At 50.1% G+C, this 24,142-nt stretch overlaps 1 protein-coding gene across 4 annotated transcripts in view; it reads right to left on the bottom strand.

Moving 5' to 3' along the window:
- Arntl (aryl hydrocarbon receptor nuclear translocator like) overlaps window positions 1–24,142 on the bottom strand; it is a 101,801-nt gene that overhangs the window by 33,689 nt on the left and 43,970 nt on the right. For all 4 annotated transcript variants that reach the window (XM_013347698.2, XM_013347700.2, XM_013347699.2 and 1 more), the window contains exons 3-5: window positions 5,569–5,696; window positions 1,703–1,828; window positions 563–715 (exon numbers count right to left, since the gene is read on the bottom strand). In XM_013347698.2, coding sequence (XP_013203152.1) covers window positions 563–702 — 140 coding nt within the window. In that variant the 5' untranslated portion in view covers window positions 703–715; window positions 1,703–1,828; window positions 5,569–5,696. The remainder of the gene's footprint in view (window positions 1–562; window positions 716–1,702; window positions 1,829–5,568; window positions 5,697–24,142) is intronic.

Genomic DNA, 24,142 nt, shown 5'->3' with positions numbered 1-24,142 from the left:
GGTCCTACCCTGCCTCCCTCCCTAGTGGGCTATGGGAGCAGGAGAGTGGGGGTGAGCAGGAAAATGTATTTTCTCAGAAGAAAAGTCAAGTCCACAGAGAACCAGAGCTACTACTTAACGCTGCAGGTGCGTGCTAACTGACACAGAGTCAGTCAGTACCCCGCGGCTGTCGACGTGCTGACTCCCACACGAATTAAGCAGTTGAAACTGTCTTCAAAGAGGCTGCATGGGCGCTCTCCCCAACATCGCTTCCCCAGATTGAGTTCTACTCAAAGGAGCGAGCAAAGGGGGTAGGGGATGGGGGGTGGGGGGCAGGACTTGGCTTTAAGGCTGTTCTTTCCCCCGTGACATGAGCAATCTGAGGACAGGAGGTGACATGAACACATCAGCAGTGCTGCTGGCCTTCTCTGCTTGACACTGAGGAACCAATGAAGCCCAAATCCGATGTGTAGCACTCGGAAGGGCCCTTAGCTTCCCACACCTTCCTCTGGGGACAACGGCAGCTGTGGCAGATGCTCTATGCCCAGGCCCTGACCCGAGCTGACCATCCCAAGGGCCTTACTGGTAGTCGGTGGAGCTGCCCTTCCTCTTGCGGTTGCAGTCCACACTGCTGGTGCCCAGGGAAGCGGAGAGCAGGTCGGTGGGGCCTGGGGACATGAAGTCGCTGATTGTTGAAGAGATGTCCATTCTCTGGTCCGCCATTGGAAGGGAGGCACTGTAATGATAGCAGGAGAACACTTATTTCTCCGGGAACATCTCATGTTTAAAGACTTGTTTGATCTTTACTTCTGTGTATGAGTGTGGGTGTGTGGTACCTGTGGAAGCAAGAGGCATCCAGTCCCCCAGAGCTGGAGTGATGAGCAGTTGCGTGTTGCCTGATGAGGGTGCTGGGAACTGAACCCGGCCCTCTGAAAGGGCAGCATGAGTCACCACCAGCCCTGGGAGAGCTCTTTCAGTAAATTCTTCTGTGGGGCGCAGGGCCTGGACGGCACTGAGAACACAGGTCTGGCTTACTGCAATGGCAGCACTCACCCCACAGCCCGGGAGAGGCACACGGGGCGGTGTGGGGAAAGCCTCGTGCTTATTTTGAGAGTTTTAATTTGTAATTTATGAACACACTATGTCTTTGTAAAAGTGTCTGTGTGCCCAGAGAGGTTTAGTGGCATCTTCTAGGACCTACACTGGGGGAAGGAGGAGCCAGACTGAGACGGGGGAGGTGACCCGACAGCCCACATATACTCAGACGTAGGCAGTTTAATTTACTCTGAATTAATAAACAGATTAATCAGTAAAATAAACATGAAACACAAGTTGGTTTTTGTGCTTGTTCTAGTTTTTTGTAAAAAAACAAAATGTGGAAAAGCACAAACTGTAAGAGGCACACACATTGTCTTGGAAGGTAAAAGCAGAAGAGCCGTGAGTTCAAGACTAGCCTGGGCAGCATTAGTGGGGCCCAGTCTTAACTGCGATTCTTCTCCAAAAGAAAGCCTAAGTCCTACTGCAGAGTTAAGAAAATATGATCCCCCTTCTCTCTATCTCCACCCTGCCTCTCCCCCTTCCACCCTGCCCCTCCCTCCCCGTTCCCACCACCCGCTTACATAATCAAACACAGACACTGAAAATGACCAACAGTACAAGCCATTTTCCAAGTTCATATCTTACAAGCACAGAGTACACTGGCTCAGAAAAAAGTCTTAAGTACCTGGTAAGGGTCTCTAACTCCAAATCCTGGTGAAGAGGGGTCGCCCAGAGGGCCGCCAAGAGCTCCAAGCTCCACAGGATTTGACTGGGGCGGTCACTCCCACCCTCTGGGCCCAAGTTCCCACATCTGTAAAACAAGAGGGTAAGGGTGAGCCCTGCTCCCCAAAATCACTAGTGGGCCCTGAGGCTAGGGCCCAGCCCTACTGGTCAGGCCGGTGCCAACTCCCGCACACACTTCTGGAACTGACATCTTTATGCAGGCCAGTGCCAACTCCCGCACACACTTGTGGAACCAACATCTTTATGCATGGGTCTCCATTTGTCACCTCAGGCAGCTAGTGGGCAGCTCTTGTGATCTCTAGTCCCCAAAGCTGCCTGGCCAGTTTCTGGAATTTTACTTATCACTGATGTTGCCTCTCCCTTCACAGGCCTTTGTCTCCCCTGGTGTCTATACTCAGTTCCCATTTCTCTACCACATGCCTTCTGCCCAGTCTTCCCCTGCGTGCTGCAGGAGGTGTACACTTCGGAGGCCCACAGGGCTGCCAGCCTCCCCTCACACCCTGGCCACTGGTGTCCCTTCTGCTCTCAGGGACTTCCTGTTGGCTCTCCTGTGCAACTTCCAACGTCCCCCTCATTCTCACTTTAGATGAAAATAATTCTCCTTTTTCTCTCTCTCTCTGTCCCCCACCGCCCCCACCCCGGCACTGGAATCTGATGCCAAGGCCTCGTGCCTGCTGCCAATGCTCCACCACTGAGCCACACCCCCAGCCCTGCCTGCTGGCTGTAAGTCAAATGGTGGCCAGCAAACACATCTAGCAGCCCCAGCGAGTGCTGCTGCTGAGGCTCCGCCTTCCCTAAGGCCTGTCTGAATCCAGCCACTCGGTATTCCAGCCCATCATTCCAGGGCCCCTACCCCTGCCAATCTGCACCACCCATGCTCCCCACACGACTGGATCGTTCTCATCTGGGTGAGCAGCTGTCATATAATTGCATCTTGGAGGGGAAAAAGTCAACACATTATTTGTCCCTATTGCTCAGGATGTTGAACCCAGGGCCATTTGCTGGGCAGATGCTCTACCTTAGTTCTGTGCCATCCCCCACCCTAAATAAACTGTTTGGGGCATTGTCTTCCTATTGTCCTATTTTCTATGTCTCCACCTTTTTCTTGGTTTTTTTTTTTTTTCAAATAATCTAACTCAGGTCAGGATTTTTTTTTAAATCTAATTTAATTTTACTTTAATTTATGTAGGTGGGTGTTTTACTTGCATGATGTCTATATACCCACTTGTGTGCCTAGCATCCATGGGTGTCAGAAAGGGGCACCCAATTCTCAGGATCTGGAGTCACAGAGGGCTGTGAGCCACTGTGTGGGTGCTGGGAATGGAACTCTGTTCTTCTAGAAGAACAGCCAGCACTCTTAATTTCTAAGCCATCTCTCTCTGGTCCCCAGGTCAGGCTTTGTCCCTACACGATGTCTTTACAAGACTGGGCTGTCCATGATAGTTCAGCAAGGACCACGGTTTTCTAGACCAAACAGCCAGCTCGCACTCCCTACCCCAGTGACATCAGCAGAGCTGACCTCTCCATGGCTACTGTCTCTGTCCACGCTCAATCCATAGGAGTTCTAGCTGACTGTCTCAAAGGCCACCCATACTGTGACAACTCCAAGCGTCTATCTCCAGCCTGGCTGTCCCCTGAACTCTAGACTTGTCCAACCACCCATGCCCCAAACATCTCCACCTAGGTATGTGACAGAGACCGTACTGACATGCTCATGCTCCCAAGCAAGCCTTTCAGGCCTCCTGAGTAGTCAAGTGGCCTCCACCCTTCTAGGCTCCAAGTCAAGAAGCCACCTGACCCTGCCATCTGTCTTCTTATTGGCATGGAATTAAAAATACAGAACAGGACACTGCTAATTGTCACCTCCGCAGTGACACTTCTTTGAAGGGCCATACAGCATGAATCCTGCCAACCCTCCTTTTCAATACCTCCATTTAAATTGTTCAAATCCACATTTCCTCTATAACAACCTCCTTCCCGCCCTCCCCACAAGGCGGTCAGCTCTGGAGAGCAGGGGCTCCGCTCTAATGACTGCCCCCAGCGTGCGGAACTCTTCCTGGCACACAGCAGTATTCCACCAGATCAGAGATGAATCAAATTATCTGTATACTACAAAGAGGAGCTCTGCGCTCATCACAGATGCTGTAAATGCTTTTTGCTTTCATTTCCTTTAGACTTTTTGAATTTCCTATGTAGTCTTAAAACATTACAAAAATCATTTTCAAAATAATAGAACACAAATATCCTTATGTCAATATTTTGTAACTTTTAATTTATTTCATTTACCTTTTTTTTTTTCCCAGACAGGATCTTGCTGTGTAGCCTGGAACTTATTATGTAGCCCAGGCTGGCCCAAACCAGTGATCTACCTACTTCAACCTCTCAGTGGTAGGATTACAAGCATAAGCCACCATGCAGGCTTATATTTAATTTTAGTCTTGTGTACGTATGTGTACATGTTCATGTGTGCACCTGTGTAAAGATGTGTATGCACACGCATGTACATGTGTAGAGGCTGAAGTTGACTTTGGGTGCTTTCTCTAATCATGTGCCTCATTCCTTGCAACAGGGTCTCTTACTGAACTTGAACTCACAGACTGGGATAGACTGGTTGCGGCAAGCCCCGGGATCTACCTGTGCCCACCTTCCCAGCACTGGATCGCAAGGGCATGCCTCTATACTTGGCTTTAAATTTTGTATTTTTTTTAAAGATGTATTTATTTTTATACATATGAACGTCTTTGCCTATATGTATGTACATGCACTATGTGTGCCTGGCACTCTGGGAGGTCAGAAGAGGGCACCAGACCCCCTGGAACTGTAGTTACAGAATACTGTGAACTGTCATGTGGGTGGTGGGAATTGGACCCAGGTCCTCTAGAAGAGCAGCCAGTGTTCTTAACCACTGAGTCATCACTCTCCCCCTTTTAACAGTTTTAATTATAAGCATGTGTATGTCCGCGTACATGAGTGCAGGTGCCCATAGAGGCCAGGTACCCTGAACCCCTCAAAACTAGAGTTAGAGGCAGTTGTGAGCCACCCAACGTGGGTTCTGGGAATCAAGCTCAGGTCTCATACAGAGTACTAATGTGCTCTCAAGTGCGGAGCCATCCCTCCAGCTTCTATACCCAGTTTTCCACGTGGGTCCTGGGATTTAACTCAGGTCCTTAGGCTTGCTCGACAAGGGCTTTACCAGCGGAGCCTTTTCTCTAGCCCCTAATTCTCCTTTTCTACTTACAGATTCAATCCTGCAACTGTTCTGATATGCCATTTACGGTTAGACATTGCTCTCCTCTGTAGAGTGGATGCACCGTTGTCCAAGACCTACTTCTTAGACCACGCTTCGTGTTACCAAACACCTAACGTGGTTCCTCTGCTGAAGAGCTGGGTTCACTCTTACTACTCTGTTACCCTAATCTAGTTCTTTTAATTCTACTATCATACTATTTGTACAAGTGTGGCTTCCAAGCACATCTTAATTTACTAATAAAGGGAAAACAATCTCCAAATTATTTTTCCTCTATTAGTCTTAGATTTCAGAACCATCTTGTCTATTCTGGCTTGTCCTTTGGGGAGCATCTTATAAAATTCACAGTGTGTGACCACCGTAACTGCTGTGGTTCACACCGACCTTCAGGGAAGCAGGAGAGGGGCTGACTATATAACCTCCCCTCTAGGTCTTTGTGGTTTACAGACCCTTTCCCCTTGCACATGTCAGACCTGGGGTACCACCAGGATCTGACTCACTTTTTTAACAGCCTAACAGCTGAAGGCCACCAATGACCATCAGCTGCCAAGGGTTATTACCTGAAGTTACACTTCTCAAGCTTCGATCCAGCGTGGGAAGTACAAGGGACCGCTGTACTTGCTGGTCACCTCAAAGTGACTTTCATGTTTTGTAGCTTCCTTCCAGGCAATCAACTTCTTCCAAAACCCTACAGTAGAAAACCCAAACAGGTCATACGGGGATAAACAAACCTGGAAGTCTCTCGTGAGCTAAGGGGGATGGGAGGGCTAGCTCCTGACCCACATAGAGCAGGCTCCCAGTCCGTCCATCACCACATCCTGGCCACACTCGTTGGCCCAGCACTGCCCGTCTTTTATGTCCCTGTGATGCCTGAGTTGTAAATGCATGAATCTGACAGACGCTTCCTGTGAAAACCATGCCTTCTAAGTATGGATTCCCAGACACGTTCTTAGGAAAGCTAGGCATGTTTTATTACTTCTTTTACTGGGTTACACAGTAACTGTGAAAGTCCGGGTGTTACTTTACATCAGACACTGATCCACTTATGTGGGTTAACTGATTTAGACTTGAACATCACTCACAGAGGCAGGTTTTTTTTTTCCTTTTTTTTTTGAATTTTTGAGACAGGGTTTCTCCGTAACTTTTGGTTCCTGTCCCGGAACTAGCTCTCGTAGACCAGGCTGGCCTCGAACTCACAGAGATCCCCTGCCTCTACCTCCCGAGTGCTGGGATTAAAGGCGTGCGCCACCACCGCCTGGCACAGAGGCAGGTTTTTACAAAGGGAAAATCCTTCAAGAGGTGAGCATCACACTGAGAGGGGCAGGCCACCACAAGCAACTGACAATATTGTTCAGTTCAAGCTGGGAGTGGTGGCAGGGCTGGAATCTCAGCACTTAGGAGGTAGAGCCAGGAGGGTCGAAAGTTCAAGGTCATCCTCAGCTACACAGGAAACTCAAAGTCAAAATGGGAGACAGTGAGACCTCGACCCAAAACAACAGTGCTGGGCATATAGCCCAGCAGTTGAGAGAGCTTTGTTACTCTTCCAGAGGACCTGAGCTCAGTTCTTAGCACTCACATCGGGTCGCTCACAACCACCTGTAACTTCAGCTCCAAGGGATCTTCTGGCTTTTATGGCCATTGCTATCATGAGCACATACCTACATGCAGGCATACACATACACACAATATTTTTTTTGTAAAAAAAAAAAAAATTTAAAAACAGCTCTCTGTGCAAATGAAAGCAGTCACCTTTACCCAGAGGACAGAAAAGGACAGAAGTCTTTTGGCCCAAACAAATGCCAGCAGGAGCAGCTCAGGTGTTTAAAGAAAATCCCTGTGAACACCAAGATGTCTAATGCTAACATGGGCATAACATCTGCAAGGGGTCATGTCAACCAATTGAAAATAATGCCACCTCCTTCCAGCACCCAGGCCTCACACTCTGCCCTTCAGATATCTATGGTAGTTTCCTGTGTGGGGGGGGAAGGTTGATGTAGAAGGAACACAGGGGCCTTCCACATGCTCCTCATCCATGCTGTTCTGCCTGCAGCAAGCAACCTGCAGCTGAGAACACTCTCCTGACCTCCTGAAGCAAAAGCCCTGGCACTGTACTGGCTGACTCTGGCAGTCTTTGTAAAATGCTATCTGCCTCGAGGATCCTAAGACCTCTAGATGACTATCCAGGTCCATGACTCCTCCATGCAGCCAGCCTCAGAATCCTTCATGGTCCAACACTGTCAGCTCCAGTCCAGGCACGTGTAAACATTAGATCTGGGGACAGAGCTAACAGTGACAGTCTCCAGGCTTCCCATATGCAACTCCAGCTCCACCCGAGTCCCTGTCCAGATGGAACATGGTTTTCTCAACTCCCAAGTCAGCAAGGTCTAAGTTATACAGGGCCTGTCTATACATACTTGCATGCATGTGCACATGCGTGCGCACGCACACACAGTCCTCCCCAGAGCTCCTCTAAAGGATGGATCTAGCTACTTGTCTGTATCCCCTGCCAATGTTCTGTCAGACATCATTCTCTCCAGATTCAGCCCCTCCCTCTACAGCCAGTGAGAGAAAGCCCTCACCCTCCTCCTGTAGGGCACTCTAAGCTTCATTTTTCCTTAAGCCAGAAAAATCCCAAACTCCCTAGCAGGACATGCTGGGGCTCACTCAGTGCTAACACACTGCCCAGGGCTCAGGCCAAGAGGAAGCATCAAGGTACCCAGGGACTAGGTGGCAAGGGGACTCTCTTACCTGTTCCTTGGTAAGGCCTCCATGCTATTGCAGCTCCCCCCACCCCCATCCGCTCAACTAGAACCCTGCAGCCCCCATGCCTCACTCTAAGTATCCATGAGCAGACAATCCGGGTCCTTTCTCCCTTCTGTGCTTGATCAAGGTTTCACTATACTTACAGTTCCTCACTCCACATGAAATACCTACCTCACCATGATTGATTTTTCTAATATTAAATTTTACTGTATAGAATTTATACCCGCTAACTTAGACGCTACGATTATCCACATAAAACATAACTGAGAATGCATCCCTAACACGTCAGACAGGCAAGGGAGCTGAGCAAGAGAGGACACTTGACATTATTTCAGAAAACTTTCTCTTTCCATGAAGGCATTCTTGGACAGAAGAACAAAAATAGAGAGGGGACCAAGAACAAACAAACAACAAAAACAAAACAAACAAAACACAAAAGTCTCAGTTTTTTGTGCTATTTATTTCTGAAAGGGGCTTGAGGCAAGGCGGGGAGGGAGCTCTTGGAGGCCTTGAGTACCTACGAAAGGGACCCTCGGGGGCAGAGGGCTCCAAGGGCCTGCCCCTCCCTGGTACAAGCATGTAGATGTCACATAGAGGCCACTCCTGGAGCCTGACCTGTGACTCGGATGCCCACTTCTGAGCTAGAGTCCTAGAGGTAGAAAGAGGGGCTCACTGGAGAGCCAGGGAAGCAGTTATGGGGGAACTCCTGAAATGTATCTGGAAAGAGCACGAGGCACTGCCCCGCCCACTCCTGCCCCTCAGAGGACAGGGACCCGAGTGCCATCCAGAGAAGCAGGAGGCAGAAGGAATCGTCACAGCCCAGGCTGCCCTTGCAGTGTGGTTGCACAGCTGAGAAGGCCAGGTGGAAGTGTTAACTACCAGTGGGCACCAAAGGAGACAGTGCTCCTCTGCAGAGCAAGACAATGCTAAACTCAAAGCCTTAGGAAGCCCATCCTAGCATCTGCAGGAAAGCCAGCCACACTGAAGCCCTCCATCAAGACCTTTTGTCCTTCTCCCTTTTCTCTCATCCTTGCCCCAATACCCCAGAAGGCTACCTACCTGTAGATTCCATGTATGTTCCAACTGTTAGAGACAGGTGAAGACATCGCATTTCTCTCTGGGATCAAATGAACTTTAAAATCTATTAGTACTATTAGTGGGGACAGACAGACAGTTCAGTAGTACAGCACTAACGCAGCGTGCATGGGGCCCCAGCACTGTGCGGGGAGGGGCACTATTAGTGTTTGTTAAGTTCTTACAGTCAACACTCTTGGGGCTCATTTTCCCGTAAATAGGCAAGGGATTTGGAGTATGGGGCCAAGCTCCCTACTGACACCTTGTAGATGTTCCCACGTTGCCCTGGCTACCTTTTTTTTTTTTTTTTTTTTGGATTTTTCAAGACAGGGTTTCTCTGTAGCTTTTGGTTCCTGTCCTGGAACTAGCTCTTGTAGACCAGGCTGGCCTCGAACTCACAGAGATCCGCCTGCCTCTGCCTTCAGAGTGCTGGGATTAAAGGTGTGCGCCACCACTGCCCGGCTGCCCTGGCTACCCTGAGCAAATGGACTGTCAGTCAAACAGCAAGCAGAATGGCTGTACCTGCACTGGCAAACCAGACACTCCCCAGATGTCTTGAGGAAACTGTACGGTGGTCTCAGTTAATTGCCCTGGATTCTGAAGGCACAGCCCCAGCTAGGACAGTTTCCAACAGTTTGTGACAGACATTTCACTGCTACAGACCTCCGTTAGCTCTACATGAACCTACAAGCATTCCCGCCTAAGCTGGGGAAGGCCCAGGGACCCGAGCAGAGAGGCTCATACTGTGACTGATGCAAACACGAACTTTAGCTTGAATGTGGTTGGTACAAACACCCTTCTCCAGCCACTTAAGTGTGATTTGCCAGTGGACTAGCTGGGACACACCTCCAGCCCACCTCACCCCACCCCACCTCCACCTCCTCTACTGTCTCACCTGGTGTTCCAATTTTAAACTTAATACGAAGTGTCTCTTCAATGGTCTTCTCCTGCCTACATTTAGTAGAGCAACTGAGCTGGTACCATGCACGGCAGCCAGGATACTGGCATGGAAGCAATGGCAAAGGCCGCAGGATGGAAGTGACAGCTGAGTAGCTGGCACCCCAAAGAGCAGTGGAGTGGCCACCTATCTGACAGGTGAGTAAGAGTCATACAGCTCTGCAGTCAGCAGGTCAGGCTGCAAAAGCAGCAACACAGCTGCAAACAAGCCAGGGCCTCAAACTCGGCAGTCAACAGCAGCAGAAGCAGCAGCAGCAAGGGTGGCCAAAGCGGCTGCCCACCAGGACAGCTGCCATAGCAACAGAGGCAGCAGGGGACAGGAGGGACAGTATAAGGGGAGAAGGCGGAGAACTAAGCCTGAGAAAAGACAGAAATCAGCATAGTGCTGGAGAAGTTGCTGGAATACCAGAGCTGTCAATCTTTGGGTCCAAGGGTCTCAGACACACGGGGCCCAGGAGCAGCAATCCTAGCCAGCGCTGAGGGCTGAGGAATGCTACTGAAGCCTGCCTGGAAGCTGTGACTCTAGTCACTACCGAGGGAAAGCCTGACTTCCTAGGGATGCAGAGCTATAACACATGTGCAGCCTAGGCCTGCAGGAGCCCCCCTACTGCTGTACCTGCCTGCCGCCACAACTGCTTACTCCTGTCAACTGCCTATGCACAGTATCTACCCAGGCAGAACAAAAGGACCCCAGCCGGCTGATGCTTAACACTAGGAAGAGGCTACACTGTGCTCTAGTGTCAGACCTAACTATGGACTTTCCTGCCTGACCCCCAGAATACGTGAGTAAAGGTGACAGCTAGAACCTTTAGCACAGTAGGTATGCCTGGCAGAAGGTCCTCCTTGTAGCCAAGGTGCTGGGTGGACAGCACTGTAAGGGAAAAAGACCTTTGAGGCTGCCCATCATGAGGGTGAGGCCTCACCACACGCCACCGCTGTGACAGGCGACTTCCCAGCCTCCAGAGCTCCACTCTGGATGCCCCAGCCTGTGCTATTATAGCAGCACGGATGAACAGAATGGCCAACTCACCCGTTCGTCTGCTTCCATCAGTCCTGAAACCTCTGCATCCCAGAGGACCCTAAGAGCTGGTTCTGTTGTCACTGCTGCTGCATGTCTTACAGTAAGGCACAAGCTGACAGAAGGACATAGCTACTGGAGTATTAGAGCCACGAGGCAGCCAGGCTGGCAAGACTGCCCATGGCAACAACCTACTCACTCACTGTGGTCATGACCCAGCTCTCTAAGGAAAGAGTAAAGAACTGAGGTCATGACCCAGCTCTCTAAGGAAGGAGTAAAGAACTGATAAGCAGGGTTACTTTGATTAGAAGCATAGCCACAAAGTGGGGACCGGCAGCCAGGTAGGTATCTGGCTTTACTGCTGATCCTTCTGCTAAAATCCACCCCCCAAGGCAAAATGCGAAGGAAGAAACACACCCTGACAAGCACTCCTTGTGCTTACACTAGAGGAAGAGAACTTACACTAGAGCACACCCTGGTCCAGAAAAGCTACAGGAACAGAGCAAACACATTCTCTCTGAGCTTGCTGACAGCCAGAGCAAAGAGGGAAACAGACTTCAGTGGATAACACCAGGAAGTCTATGAGCCAGCTCATGGCAACAGGCCCAAGCATGGAAGGGTATCTTCTGAGACCAGGCTGGAACGAGGTAGCAGACTCAGTGGTTCTGGGGAAACAGGCTTTGTAAAAGACTCATCCTATCTTTAAAGCAAGTCCAGGGAAAGGACAGCTTCCTCTTTTCCCTAAGTGTCATCCCCCGAGTGACCACTAGAAGGCGCTCTCCCTAGAGACACGTGAAGCTACTCAGCAACCTTCAATGGTGCAGGAAAATATGGGAGCGAGTGTGCAGCTGGGACAACCCTGTCTAGTGGCTGGATGCCTACTAATCTCCTCCACAAACCTAGGGAGCCTTAGCAGGGCCCTGCCTTGTCATTCCTACCTGCCTACAACCACAAGGAGCTGACAATGTTCCTGAGGGTGGCCTTCCCAGCCCAGCCAGAGAGCCAGAAGGTGACCCCAGCCTGTTTGCCTTGGTGCTTGCTCAGTTTCTCTGATATGTTTGGAGGACGGTGGCTTTTACCAGAGGCCAGTTCCCCCAGCCTAATACTCTGGCAGCCTCCGAAGAATTCAGCAACTTTACTTGACAACGCCTAAGTTCAGAGACCATTCACCAAGTGAAGCCAGCACCCTAAACCTAAGGTAACAGACATTTCTACCAAGGTTATTCAACAAGCCATGGCAGAAGCCAGGGCAATGCAGATATAATAGAAACCCAAAGCCATTACATTCAAGGCTCTTTCAGCACAGTTGGAAAGATACAATATTTAAATAAATGCATGACAGCATAGCCAATGCAACAGGTGGCAATGCCCAGCAGCACAACCCAACTCCTGGAGGGGCTGGTGCACTTAGGTGCCATTACAACAAAGTTCCAGCAGATGGCAGTCCATCGTTTTGATTCCTCATGCACAGAATGGAGAAAATCAGCTTATTGGTGTGTGTGTGTGTGTGTGTGTGTGTGTGTGTGTGTGTGTGTCCATGTGCGTGTATGGGGGGGTGTCAGGTCACTGAAGGTGAAGGGGCGGTGCCTAGAACTGGGTGTTACAGGTGCTTACTGGTGGGTGGGAAGGAGCACAGGGTACTTCACCCTGAAAAGCACTGGTTGTGCAGGTCCTGGGGACACACTGTAGCACTTGTATGCCCAGTCCCATTAGAAACACAAAGTGCTCAGGAACCCTGAAGTTGAACATAATGAGATCACACTTGGAGCTGTGGGGCTGGACTGTGAATGCAGGGCTCTGTGTGAATAAAGACAAAGTCTTCCTTTGTCCAAAAGCCTTGAATGCAATGGAAGGAGGAAAGTTGACAGAATTCCACCCTTGGATGGTGCCCTGAGGGCTAGCCTAGAATGGCAGGCTCTGAGGAGAAGCCACAGGAGAGGCTGGCCTCATAATGTCCTGTAAAGCACGCTCCCGGCCAGGCATAGACACAGTCATGCCAAGTGATAAGCAGATGCTCCTATAGCTTTTGCTTCGTTTCTCCCTGAGGAGTAAACGAAGAGTAAGCAAGCTATGATCCCTTCGGGCGTCCAGGAAAGACTCCTGGTCTCGGCTGTGGGCGCACAGCCTTCCAGTGGCATGGCTGTGGGGAGCAGCCTGAACATAACAGACATCTGAACAGCTGCCCAACTCAGGTGGCCCAGGATGAAGCAGAGCAGACAGAACGTCACAATGAAGTAACTGGGTGGACAAGCAGCTACAGACGATTATTTCCTCAGCGTGAGAAAAGGGACTGCAGAGAGACTTGGATTCTTAGGGACATCAGCTCTGCTTTAAGTATCCATGAACTATCTAAGAGGGGCACTCTGCCTGTTGGGGTTCTATAAAAGAAAGGAGTACAGGACCTTCTCAGAGAGGAGATGCTCATCAGGTTTCAAACCCCAATCTCACCAGGCATTTGAGCCATGGGTCCAACACACAACACTGGACACAGGGCCTAGCCTTTATGTGCCATGGCCTTCTGACTGGCATGGCAAGGATGCCAGCAGCACCTGTCTCTTCAGTGAGCTGCATAAATCACTCAGCATGCCACCTGCCATGTAACCAGCTCTGTGTGCGCTATTGTTTCCTCATGGGCCATCACGGAGGCCAGTGGCCCATCTCCTACGTCATAGAGGAAACTGAGGGAGTAACTTGACCAAGGCTGAGGTTTAACGAGACAGGAGGAAACTCAGGTCAGTCCTGTCTGGTGTGGAAAAGAAGAAATGGGTACAGAACAAGAAAACCCACGTGGGGTGCAGAGATGGCGCAGCCAATCAAGTGCACACTGCATAAGCGTGAGGGCCTGAGTCTGGATCCTCAGCACCCACTTAAGCGGTCACATGCTAGCTGGGGGCGATGGGAAGGAGTGGGTGAGGATGCGCACACAGATCCTGGGAGCTTGCTGACCAGTCTAGCCACCAGTGAGCCTGCCTCAAAAATTAAGGTGAAAAACAATCAAGGAAGACACTGATACCAACCTTTGACCTACACAAACACACACACACACACACACATATACGCACGCACGCACACTCACATACCTACCAACAGGTACAAAAGAGTACACAAGGCCTCAAAACTTCTCCAAAGTAGCTCCACTGAGAGCTCTGTTACCGAGAGCTCCGCGGGGCTTTGATGGAGGATGCTGAGTTAAACAGGCCAACTCCAGTTCTGCTGGGATTCTTGGACATTTAAGGTAGCCCACTCCAGAGGGTGGAGATCCAGGGACAGTAGAATCTCTACTTCTCCAAATGTACGTACCCACAAATCATGTTTTATCTAACAGTCGCAGGTTTAACAGGACACACTGAAGGAAATGCCGCTCTCTCTATAAAGTCACTTGGATTCTGAGTCCCCTCCCCTGGGACTTTGCCTCCTCCTGCTACTGATTCCCTTCCCAGGAAGTATTTATGGCTTTATCAGCCTTGTGGCTACTCTGTCACAGCCTAGGCTCTGGGGTTCTGGTCCCACGCTTTCACTAGAAAGGACTCTCTCTGGCTTCCCATTCCGAACGGCACTCTCCCTTGCTTCTGGGAATTCATCCACTCAGCCTATTCCCTGAGCATCTGGAACCAGGATGGTGACCCAAAGTCTTTCTTGCCAGCCTGGGCCCCAGAGTTGGTTTGTGTTCCCTGGAGAAAAACAATGTCACAAAGCTAAAAAAATGAGTTCCTTGCCTTGTTTTCCACAACCCCGCCACTGCCTCTCTGGGAAGAAGCTAAGCCAGCCCCAGCCTCACCATGTCTCTGTGCTCAGAAGAGACACAGGGAAGGAGCCCCAAGGTACCATGGAGGATAGAGGAGCCATGCTCGAGGCCTACTGACTGAAGGCCTGTCTGTCACCTGGTCCCTTCTTTCTTTCTAGTGCTTACTGTCTGTTGGTTTGTGTGTTTAAGCACTGCGGAATGAGGGGAAAGAGCCTGGCTCTAAAGACTCTTCACCGAAGAAACTTACTGCCTGAGGTTGAAGAAAATTCTGGAAAACATCTGCATCTTGTTCTAAGGAAACAAAAGAATGCACTGCTGTTATTCGGTGGCAAAGGAGGGATGCTTGCAGGAGGGAGAGCAGGTGGAGCAGCCTGAGGCCTTCTGCGTGTCTGGCTGGGCGCTGCTGACCGGCAGGGAGGCAAGGATGGGTCTAACAAAGGCTGAGACTCAGACAAGAGAAGGCCCCTGCCTTCTGTGAGGACCACAAGGGAGGGAGACCCCGCAGAACGGTCTCTGCGGGCAGCCTCCTCCTTTCCACCACACACAACGTGTGTACGGGTGTTCTGGGGGCAGTCCCAGAGGGGGTTTATGGAGGGCTGCAGAGTAGAAGGTCTCCTGGGACAGCGGGACACAGCATGGCTCCAGGGTTGGCCATTAGTGAGTGGCCTTTCTAACTCCCCAGCAAGTGGAGAGAAGAAGCCGTGGATCCCTTCTGAACCCGGCCGCTGGAAGAAGGGATGGGCACAGAGTCAGAAGATGCTGAGTGAGGAAGGATGGTGGGCAGTGTGGGGCCTCCTGCATCAAATCTCACCTCTGTCACTTGAGGGCTGAGTGTCCTGGGCAAGGTAGGTAGTCGCTAGGGGTGTGGCTTCCTCCTCTGTGGAGACTCCCCCTCTGTGGCTGGCTGGACTTAACCTAAGAAGAACACTGGGCCGTCCAGCCACCTACTTAAGCAGAAGAGCTGGGGCTGAGTAAACAGGACCACAGAGACGCAGACCCACGCAGGAGGCTTTAGGAAGAGGCTCAGAGTCTGTGAGGATAGAAGACAAGGGGACCTGGGGCTCTTAAAGCAGACAAGAGCAGGGACAGTGACGTCCAGAAACCAGGTAGGAGTAAGTGAGGACAGGTGAGGGAAGGCTGGAGAGAGACCTGGAGCCGAGCGCCAGCTCTTCGCAGCAGTACTCCAAACACGGGGCGCTCCTAGAAATACAAGCAGATTCTCCAAACTCCAGTCTCTGACTTTGCCTGAAACACTGACAGGAGCCCCTGAAGGCAGGCTGGGACCAGGAAGTACAAGGTACCTCATGTCCCATCAGCACCCGCAAACCTTCCAGCAACCCACTCTGTATACTGCCGAGCACCGGCGGGAACCAGGTGACGTCTGCTGACAGGTCTGTTAGAGGAAGCACATTTCCCCATACATACTGCATGTGGCCACCACACTTCACTTGGGGGTGACTCTGTGACAGCGAAGACACTGAGCGTGCTGAAAATATCCAGTGCCAGGAACTGTCCTCTGCAGCCGTGTGGTATGGGGCAGGGGCGCCACCCCTTGTCCTCATTTGGGATACATGCCGGCAAGGGTGGCAGGCAAAGGAGGTGAGCAGTTAAATTATACTGGATGCTGGGCTATGGTGAACGTGCTGGGGGTGGGGGCTGGCATAAGGGGAGGAGGGCAGGACACCCTGGGGAGACAAGGCAGACAGGAGGAGGTGAGTGGGTGGCCAGGGTGTTACAGAGGACAGCAGCCCAGAGGACGCATGTGCTGGGACAGCACCAGAGTGCTACCAGACAGCCAGGCTGGACTCTGAGAAGAATATGGCTCCGCTTAGGTTTGGGTGCAGGGTTTGTTTTTGTTTTGACGGGGTCTCATTCTACATCTTACTCTGACCTGGAACTTGCTGTATAGCTCGAGATGGCTTGAACTCGTGATAATCCTCCTGCCTTGGTCTCCCGAATGCTGGGATTGGTTAACGGCATGTGCCACCAGGTCCAGCTGCCCCAGTTAACTGCAGCAGCGAGTGACAGGGCGGGGCTTTTATCTCTTTGTCTTGTTTTTGTTGGGGTGTGTATGTGTTGAGGTGTGACAGGGTGGGGAGTCTGAGGGAGAGGCAGTGAGGGGTGAGGGGTTGGGAAGGGCCGATCTATGTGCACTTCCAGGCTGGCGCTAATGGTGGATGGCTGTGGGTGGGTAGAGGGTCAGAGGCTGAGCACAGGTGGGCTGCTGAGGTCAATTTTGTGAGCATTCTGGAGAAACCATGAATATTATTTCCTGACTGCCTGGACACGGGATGGGGCGACACCCAGTCTTCAACCTATGCAGAGGCCTCCAGCCACGGGGGATGCTGGGGACAAAATCCACCCTAAACTCCACTTGCCAGGTACACACCTCTAAGGAGACTTGAGGAAGAGATAGCTTTTGTCCTCCACAGGGCAGAATTGGAACCGCTGGGTGTCTGAGCTGTCCCCACAGGGCTGTGTGGGGGTGAAACAGACAAGACACCTGCCTCCCCGCCGCTCTTCCGAACAGTCATCACCTCTCATCAGAAATACCAAGCGGGGGCCTAGGACATGGCTGGCCGATATCTCATTCTGTCCTTAGATTACTGGGGGAGGTACTGTTCAACAACATCATAAAAGATGACACTGAGTCAGGGAGGTGAAGCAACCTTCACAAGGTAACGTAGCTGGGAAGTGAGGACCCACTGGGAGCAGGAGCCCAGACATGCCCAACAACACAGCCAGGACCACACAGGCTTGGCTGCCTCAGTGACTCAGCAGATATGAGCTGAGTGCAGGCTCTCTCCCAAGTGGTAGAAGTGGGCAGGACAAGCTCACCCCCATCCCTGCCCACACTGCCAGGATGCCAAAGCCAGGAATTACCTAGGACAAGAAGCAGTCCAAGGGAGAGGTTAACAAAAGGTTAACCAGATAACCTTCCCACCTCCACACGTGGAACTTTCCAGCGTGCCCTTGGCCTCCTGCCCCGAGGACACAGTGTGAGTGTGACCACTTAATCTAATCGAGACTCTTGCGGTCTCCTGGGCTCCAGAGCCAACAGGTAGGCCTGATTGGATCCTGACCCTACAAGTTCCTCCCAATTGAAACAGAATCCGCTTCCGCTTGCTTTCCTCCACTTGTTTCCTCCCTTTGAAGTGGGGTGGGGGTGGGGGGCCCTTGCAGTTTCGATTTCATTTTTCTGGGTGCTGGTTACAGCAGGAGACTATTCTGGGTCTGAGGCTGTGCCTGGGCTGTAGCTCAAGAGTAGTTTCTGAGAAACTTCTTCTGGGTGCTTGAACCAGACTTCATCTCGCCCATTAGAGACCAAACTTCATCTTGCCCTTCAGAGCACACTACCTGCCAGCAACCTCTCTGCTCAGCAGGGGGCAGCCAGGACTGAAATCCAGGCCTGACAGACCCCTGAGAAGGTGTGCTCTTGGCTATAGAATATGACAGGAAAACAGACCCTGAAGTCTCCCACAAAGCTACAAAACGCAAAAATCTGATGGGAAAATAAGCAAAGGTCAGGAACAGGAAATTACAGAGGACAAAATGCAAAGACCAATAAGACAGGAAAACACCTCCAACCTTTTCAGGCCGAAGGAGTGAGATGTTGCTTTCTCTGCTTTTATTAGTGAAGGCTTCCTCTTAAAGACAAAACTGGTATCAGTGAAGATAGTATCAAAAACACAGGCCAAGGGCTGGAGAGATGGCTCAGCGGTTAACGGCATTGGCTGCTTCTGCAGTGGACCTGGGTTCCATTCCCACGCAGCAACTGTCTCTAACTCCGATTCCAGGATATCCAAAACCCTCTTCACCCCTCCACGGGCAGGCACTACATGTGCACAGTACGCGTAAAATAAAAATACATGTTTTTCAAAAAGCAAGTCACTCCACCGTAAGTCAGAAGTAAACTGGTGTGGACTTTTCGGAAGAAATTTGGCACTATGTGTCCATCTAAGCTTTAAAAAGGGTTATCTCGAGCTAGTTTTGGTGGCACATGCTTTTAATTCCAGTACTAAAGAGCAGAGGCAGGCAGATCTCCATAGTGAGCTCTTGGACAGCCACGGCTGCATAGAGGACTCTTGTCTCAGAAACAACCACGATGGGGTAAGGGGCTTGAAGAGGTGCCATCCGTGTGCCCGAGTAACTTCTTTTCAGACAAGATCTCACTATGTAGCTCTGGCTTTCTTGGTACCAGGTGGGCCTTAAACTCACAGGCATCAGGCTGCCTCTGCTTCCCAAATGCCAGGATTAAAGGAGTGTTTACCTACCCAGCCTAAGTAATTTCTTTTGCAATGAGCTATTCCATCTAAAGTTATCACACGGCCCATAGTATTTGTAGTGATATTTCATTTAGCCCCAGTTGGGATTAAAAGTGGGTGTTACCACTGCCTGTTCTGTAAGGCTGACCAGTGGGGCTGTTTTACTCTCTGATTTTCAGGCAAGTTTTACTTATTAAAATACAAATGAAATATCACAAGTATTAAATAGTAGATAAACATCCATGGATGTACAGGGATTTTCTTATAGCCTTATAATAAATAATTCAACAACATCTAAATAGCCACCGAGACAGGTTAAACTTTGGGGTTAGATGGCTCAGCAGTTAGAACTGCTTGCTATTCATCCAGAGGTCCTGCGTTTGGTTCCCAACATTAATGTCAGGCAGTTTACAACTCTGATGCCTTCTTCTGGTCTCTGTGGGTACAACACACACATATACATAATTTTTTAAAGAAATTATGGATATGTAAGATGAGATATTATAACAACTACTCAAATAATTCTTAAGACTATAACAACTTGGGAAATACTCCTGTAAATGTTAAGTTTTAAAAGGACTCAGAATTATACATATAACATTCCTAACCTCATTCCACAGCGACATAACAAAGATGAGAAGACGGTTCCCAGAATACTAATCCAACGGTATGAGTCAATCGTTTTTATTATGAAGACCTGATTTTCCATCTTTTCTGTGTGTGTTGAACATGAATTATTTATATAGGAGCATTTAATAAAATGTTACAAGAAGTTGTCTTTGGGGCTGAGATAACGAGTATTGATTTCACCTTTTGGTTTGATCCTTTCTCTAATAAGCAAATGTTACCTCTAGACTAAGCAGAACAATGAGCCTTCTCAGCATGTCCTGGGTTTAGCTGTAACCCCGCTGCTATGGGGCCCGTATAAAGGACTTGAAAGATACAACAGGGAAAGACAGAGAATCCTCAAGACAGACAGAAACCTTGTGGAAAGCTCAACATACGAGGTGCTGGGACCCCCAGGCTTCCTGACAACACACATTGTGTGGGGAGGGTTGTCCTCTTCACAGAGACTGCAGGACTGCGGCAAAAGGGTCAACTGGCCACGGTGCCGGGTTAGGCCTCAGGAGCCCACTTCCCCATGTTCAGGCCTGCACATGGCTTTGAGTCTCTGCCTGAATGCAGGCGGAAAGAGGGTAAAACAGCCCAAACAAGCTAAGAAAGAGAAGAGCAGAACCCTCCATGCGGATGTCATAACATGCACGTGAAAACAGTCATGGCAGAGACGATCAGAGATGAGGGGGGGCTGTTTCAGGCTCAGACTGTACGGTTGTAAAGGACCATATAATGTCAAAGGACATCAGAATATATTCTCTGGCAAACAATGGGCAAAGCCAGATGTTCTGAATTCTGCATATCGTTAGTAAAAGGACAAAAAAAATAAAATTATGTTTTTTAAATTTCAAGGCTAACCTATTATGACCTCCTCAGCTAACTCATAAACTATGGATACATACACATATGCTAACGCCTTTCCTACTTTCAAAGAAGCAATACAAAATTTGTGTGTGTGTGTGTGTGTGTGGTTGTTGTTTGTTTGCAGGGTCTCACTGTGCAGCCCAGGCTGACCTTGAACTTGTGATTGCCCGCCTTAGCCTTTCAAGTGCTGGGATTAACCACACCCAACACTTGCGCAAATGTTTTCCACATCTTTCATTCTCAGAACAAAATATGTCAGTAATATAACCTGGAGAAACTTATTTATAGTCAACTCTATGCCCTGTCTGTAATACAAGGGAAAAATGAATTACAGTTGGTTAACTTTATAAGCTAATATATAAACACATCAACACATAAGGCATTATTAATGTACCACATTAATGAGATGCTAGAACTTTTCATAAAACACGGCTACTCATATACTTGGCAGTGGTGGTCTTAGAAAACTCAGTATAAACTTTAAAATGTGCAAAAATGATTCCCTTCTGTGTAGCATGAAGTCTGGTTCCAGGTTCAGTCCATCACAGCCAGGAATTCCCAGAGCACATTCGGCAACTGTGTGGATGGACAATCCCACTTTCTGGAAGGATTACCCTTCCCATAAAGCACTGTCTGCTCATAGCACCTAACCAAACCACCCACACATTTCCGAGATGCCCTACTCATGCCCGACTCAGAACTTCATGCTCCATCCCATTAACCAAGCCAAACAGAAAAGTCAACAGTGGACAGGATTAGAGGAGGAAGAGGAAGAGCTGGTGGAGGAAGAAGGAAGTCGCCAAGCTAATATTTACACTCATAACCACCAGGCATTGTGTTGTTCCCAGTCATTTTCCATCGTCAACTTTCTGCTGCAGGGTAGCACCCTTTCCATGCCGTCATTTCAGGTAAAGGCTCAGCATTTCAGGGAAGTCATGGCCCTGCTCTGAGACCCACTGCGGGACAGCAAGGCAGACCTTACCCAACCCTTCAGTACTGCTTTCCCCTCCAGGTCTCCAGCTGATGTCTCTATAAATCTGACTGGAACGCATAGAAAGCAGCCCACTAAGAGAAAGGTGGCCTAATTCCTTTCAGCCTCTGATCCTGAGCACAGGGAACACAGCTCCTGGTGAAGTTACAGATCACCTTTATCTACATTCCGGCAGAGACTGGAGTGAGCGGAAAAGCTACTGCTGAAACGCACAGTTAGCACCTGCACCCCAAGTTACAGAATGCCCAAGGTTGGTGGCCAGCAAATCCCTCTGCCTGGACATAGTTGGGCTGCACCTGCATCCCAAGTTACTGAATGCCCAGGGTTGGTGGTCAGCAAATCCCACTGCCTGGACACGGTCGGGCTGCTCCATAAAACAGAACATTGTGATGGTTTGCAGACAGCTCTCTCTGCTCTCATCAGACACTAAAGCTATGAGTAGGCACTTTAACAAGAGGCCCGCTGTACGTCTGACACAGCTCTTGTCTGCCACCTTGATCTAATGCCATCACTTCCGGAGTCCTGGCTGAGCCAGGATGACCCCATTTGGTGCTGACAGAGCAGAGGCCTCTGCCCTTGCGGTCAGTCCATTCTGTCAAAACAAACTCTGAAGGGGTTTCATGGAAAAGGGTTCAACTCGGACTCCTGTCAAACGACCTCTTGCAAAATAAGTGAAAGCAAGGCCAGCGCAAGCCTAATCGGGACTTATTTTTAGTACTATAAACAGAAGGTTGTGGGTTACTGGAACACTGGCACTCGGGTCACGGGCTCCGGAGAGACTGCCTGGGCCCAGCTCCACTCTGCCACTGACTTAGATGGCTGGGGACAAGCTCCGATCATGTGCACCTTTGGTTCCTCACTGGTAAACTGAGGCTCATGACAGTGTGTACTGAGAATCCAAGGAAGATGTTGAGAACATCGCCCACAAAACAAGCACACACTCAGTTACCGCCCCCTTAGTATTATTGACTTCAGATTACCTAAGGAATGGGTAGGGGCCTGCACCCATACCCAGGCATATACATATACACAGATTAAAAATAAAATAGATCTTTATTTCCAAAGAGATCAGAGAAATGGCTCAGCAGCTAAAAGTGCATACTACCGCTTACAGAGGACCCACGTTTGGGTCCCAGCACCCACACTGAGTGACTCAGTCACCCATGCCTGAGGCTCCTGAGGCTCCAGTGCCCTCCTCTGTCCTATGCCAGCACCCACACTCACACGCACATACCCGCAGAGATGCACATATGTGCACCTAACTTAAAGTAAATCTTAAAAGAACGGAAAGAGCATGGGTCCAGGAGCCATGTTTCCTACTTCTGAAAGAGAGCTCTGCCATGCCTACAGATCTTTGGCCACAGCGAACAAAAGTAGGTCACTGAGGAACCGCTGGCAAGAAAGATTGGAGGTCAGAAGGAAGGAACTTGTGCAGCTAGAGGTGTCCAGAAGAGGGAGCAGGATGTCTGATGGTTACGCGCCTGAGGCCAGGAGGTGGCTCACTGTGCCACATAGGCAGGCGGGCCTGTAGTCCTGGGCCAGAGAAAGTGACCTGGGGCGGCCCTTCCACTGAAGCGCCCATTGCTCTGATAAACTGCAAAAGTCTGGAAGACAGCCAAGGGTGTGGCTAAGGAGACAAGGGTGGACTTCGGACTGGTGTGGCTCACACAGCCCTCAGGGCTTTTACTTTCTGCTGTCAGCCGTTGGTACTGGAGGTGGCACCAGTGAGCAGCCATGATTTAAAGAACCAAACACATGTTTAAATACCCACTGGGGTGCTGGGTAGCAATCAGGCTGGTGACTGGGCTAGGATCATTCTGCCCATGTTTTCCTACTCTGAAGGGTTTAAAGTCGGCATCGGTTACCACTGCCAGGCTGATAGTGGAGGAGGCTCAAGGACAGACAGTAGGCCAACCCACCTCATGCGCTACGAAGGCCCAGGAAGTCGGGGGCTGTCTCTGCCAAGGATCGCTTAAGGATCCTTTGTTTCATGTTTATCACCACCCTGACCTGGATCTTGCAGTTGGGACCTTCTGGGTCCACACGCACAGTGCAAAGGTCACTGAGACAGCGAGAAGACCAACAGCAGGTGTGGGGAGGGCGGCGGTGGCATGAGAAGAGAGTCTTACTACAACACGGGGCACCAGGGAGCATTACCGTCCTGATCAACTACAAAACTAAAAGTAAACTTAGAAGGAACGATTTGCCAACAACTGCTACTTGTATTGAAGCAATACAATTCAAGAAAAAAAATCTTCCTTGAACAACAGCTCACAGGCTATTTTCCAAGCATTTCTTTCGTTCTTGTTTCTGGTCATTCACAAAGTCTCAACTCTGAGAACCTGAGGGTGGCTGGGAGTGTCAGATGAAGAGGAGGAGGAGGCACGGAGATGGCGGTGGGAACACCTGGGTACTCTGTCTGTCATCTGGCAACACCTGGGGGCAGAAAGGGAACCTCTGGCTGGGCTGGCAACAATCCCACTGAGTGAGAATGTACTTGGTGATCCAAAGCTAGGTAGGCTGGGGATCTGCCCACAGCCGCCCTCCGAAGCCCTGGCAGGGGCAGTTCGAGCCCCAGCAGGTTTCTGTTCTTTACTCTGTTTGACTATAACCAAACCCCACAGTTTTGATTACAAGCCCCCACATACACCAAGAGCCCCTCCTCCCTTCACTGGTTCTTTCTCCCTGCCGACTGCTGTGGGCTTACTTCAGGCCCCTACCTCCTCCTGTGTGGCCTGCTCACCTCCTCTAAGCCACTGGCCTCCAGCATTGTCCACTGAGGACTCCAACAACCACCTTCCACGGAAAGGTTTCCCGAGATCCTCTGCCACTCTCAGCTTCA

Source organism: Microtus ochrogaster, chromosome 8 (genome assembly GCF_000317375.1).
Source record: "Microtus ochrogaster isolate Prairie Vole_2 chromosome 8, MicOch1.0, whole genome shotgun sequence".
NCBI classification, from domain to species: Eukaryota; Metazoa; Chordata; class Mammalia; order Rodentia; family Cricetidae; genus Microtus; species Microtus ochrogaster.
The sequence above is the reverse complement of the archived record's forward strand: the minus strand, read 5'-3'. Positions and strand labels throughout refer to the sequence as shown.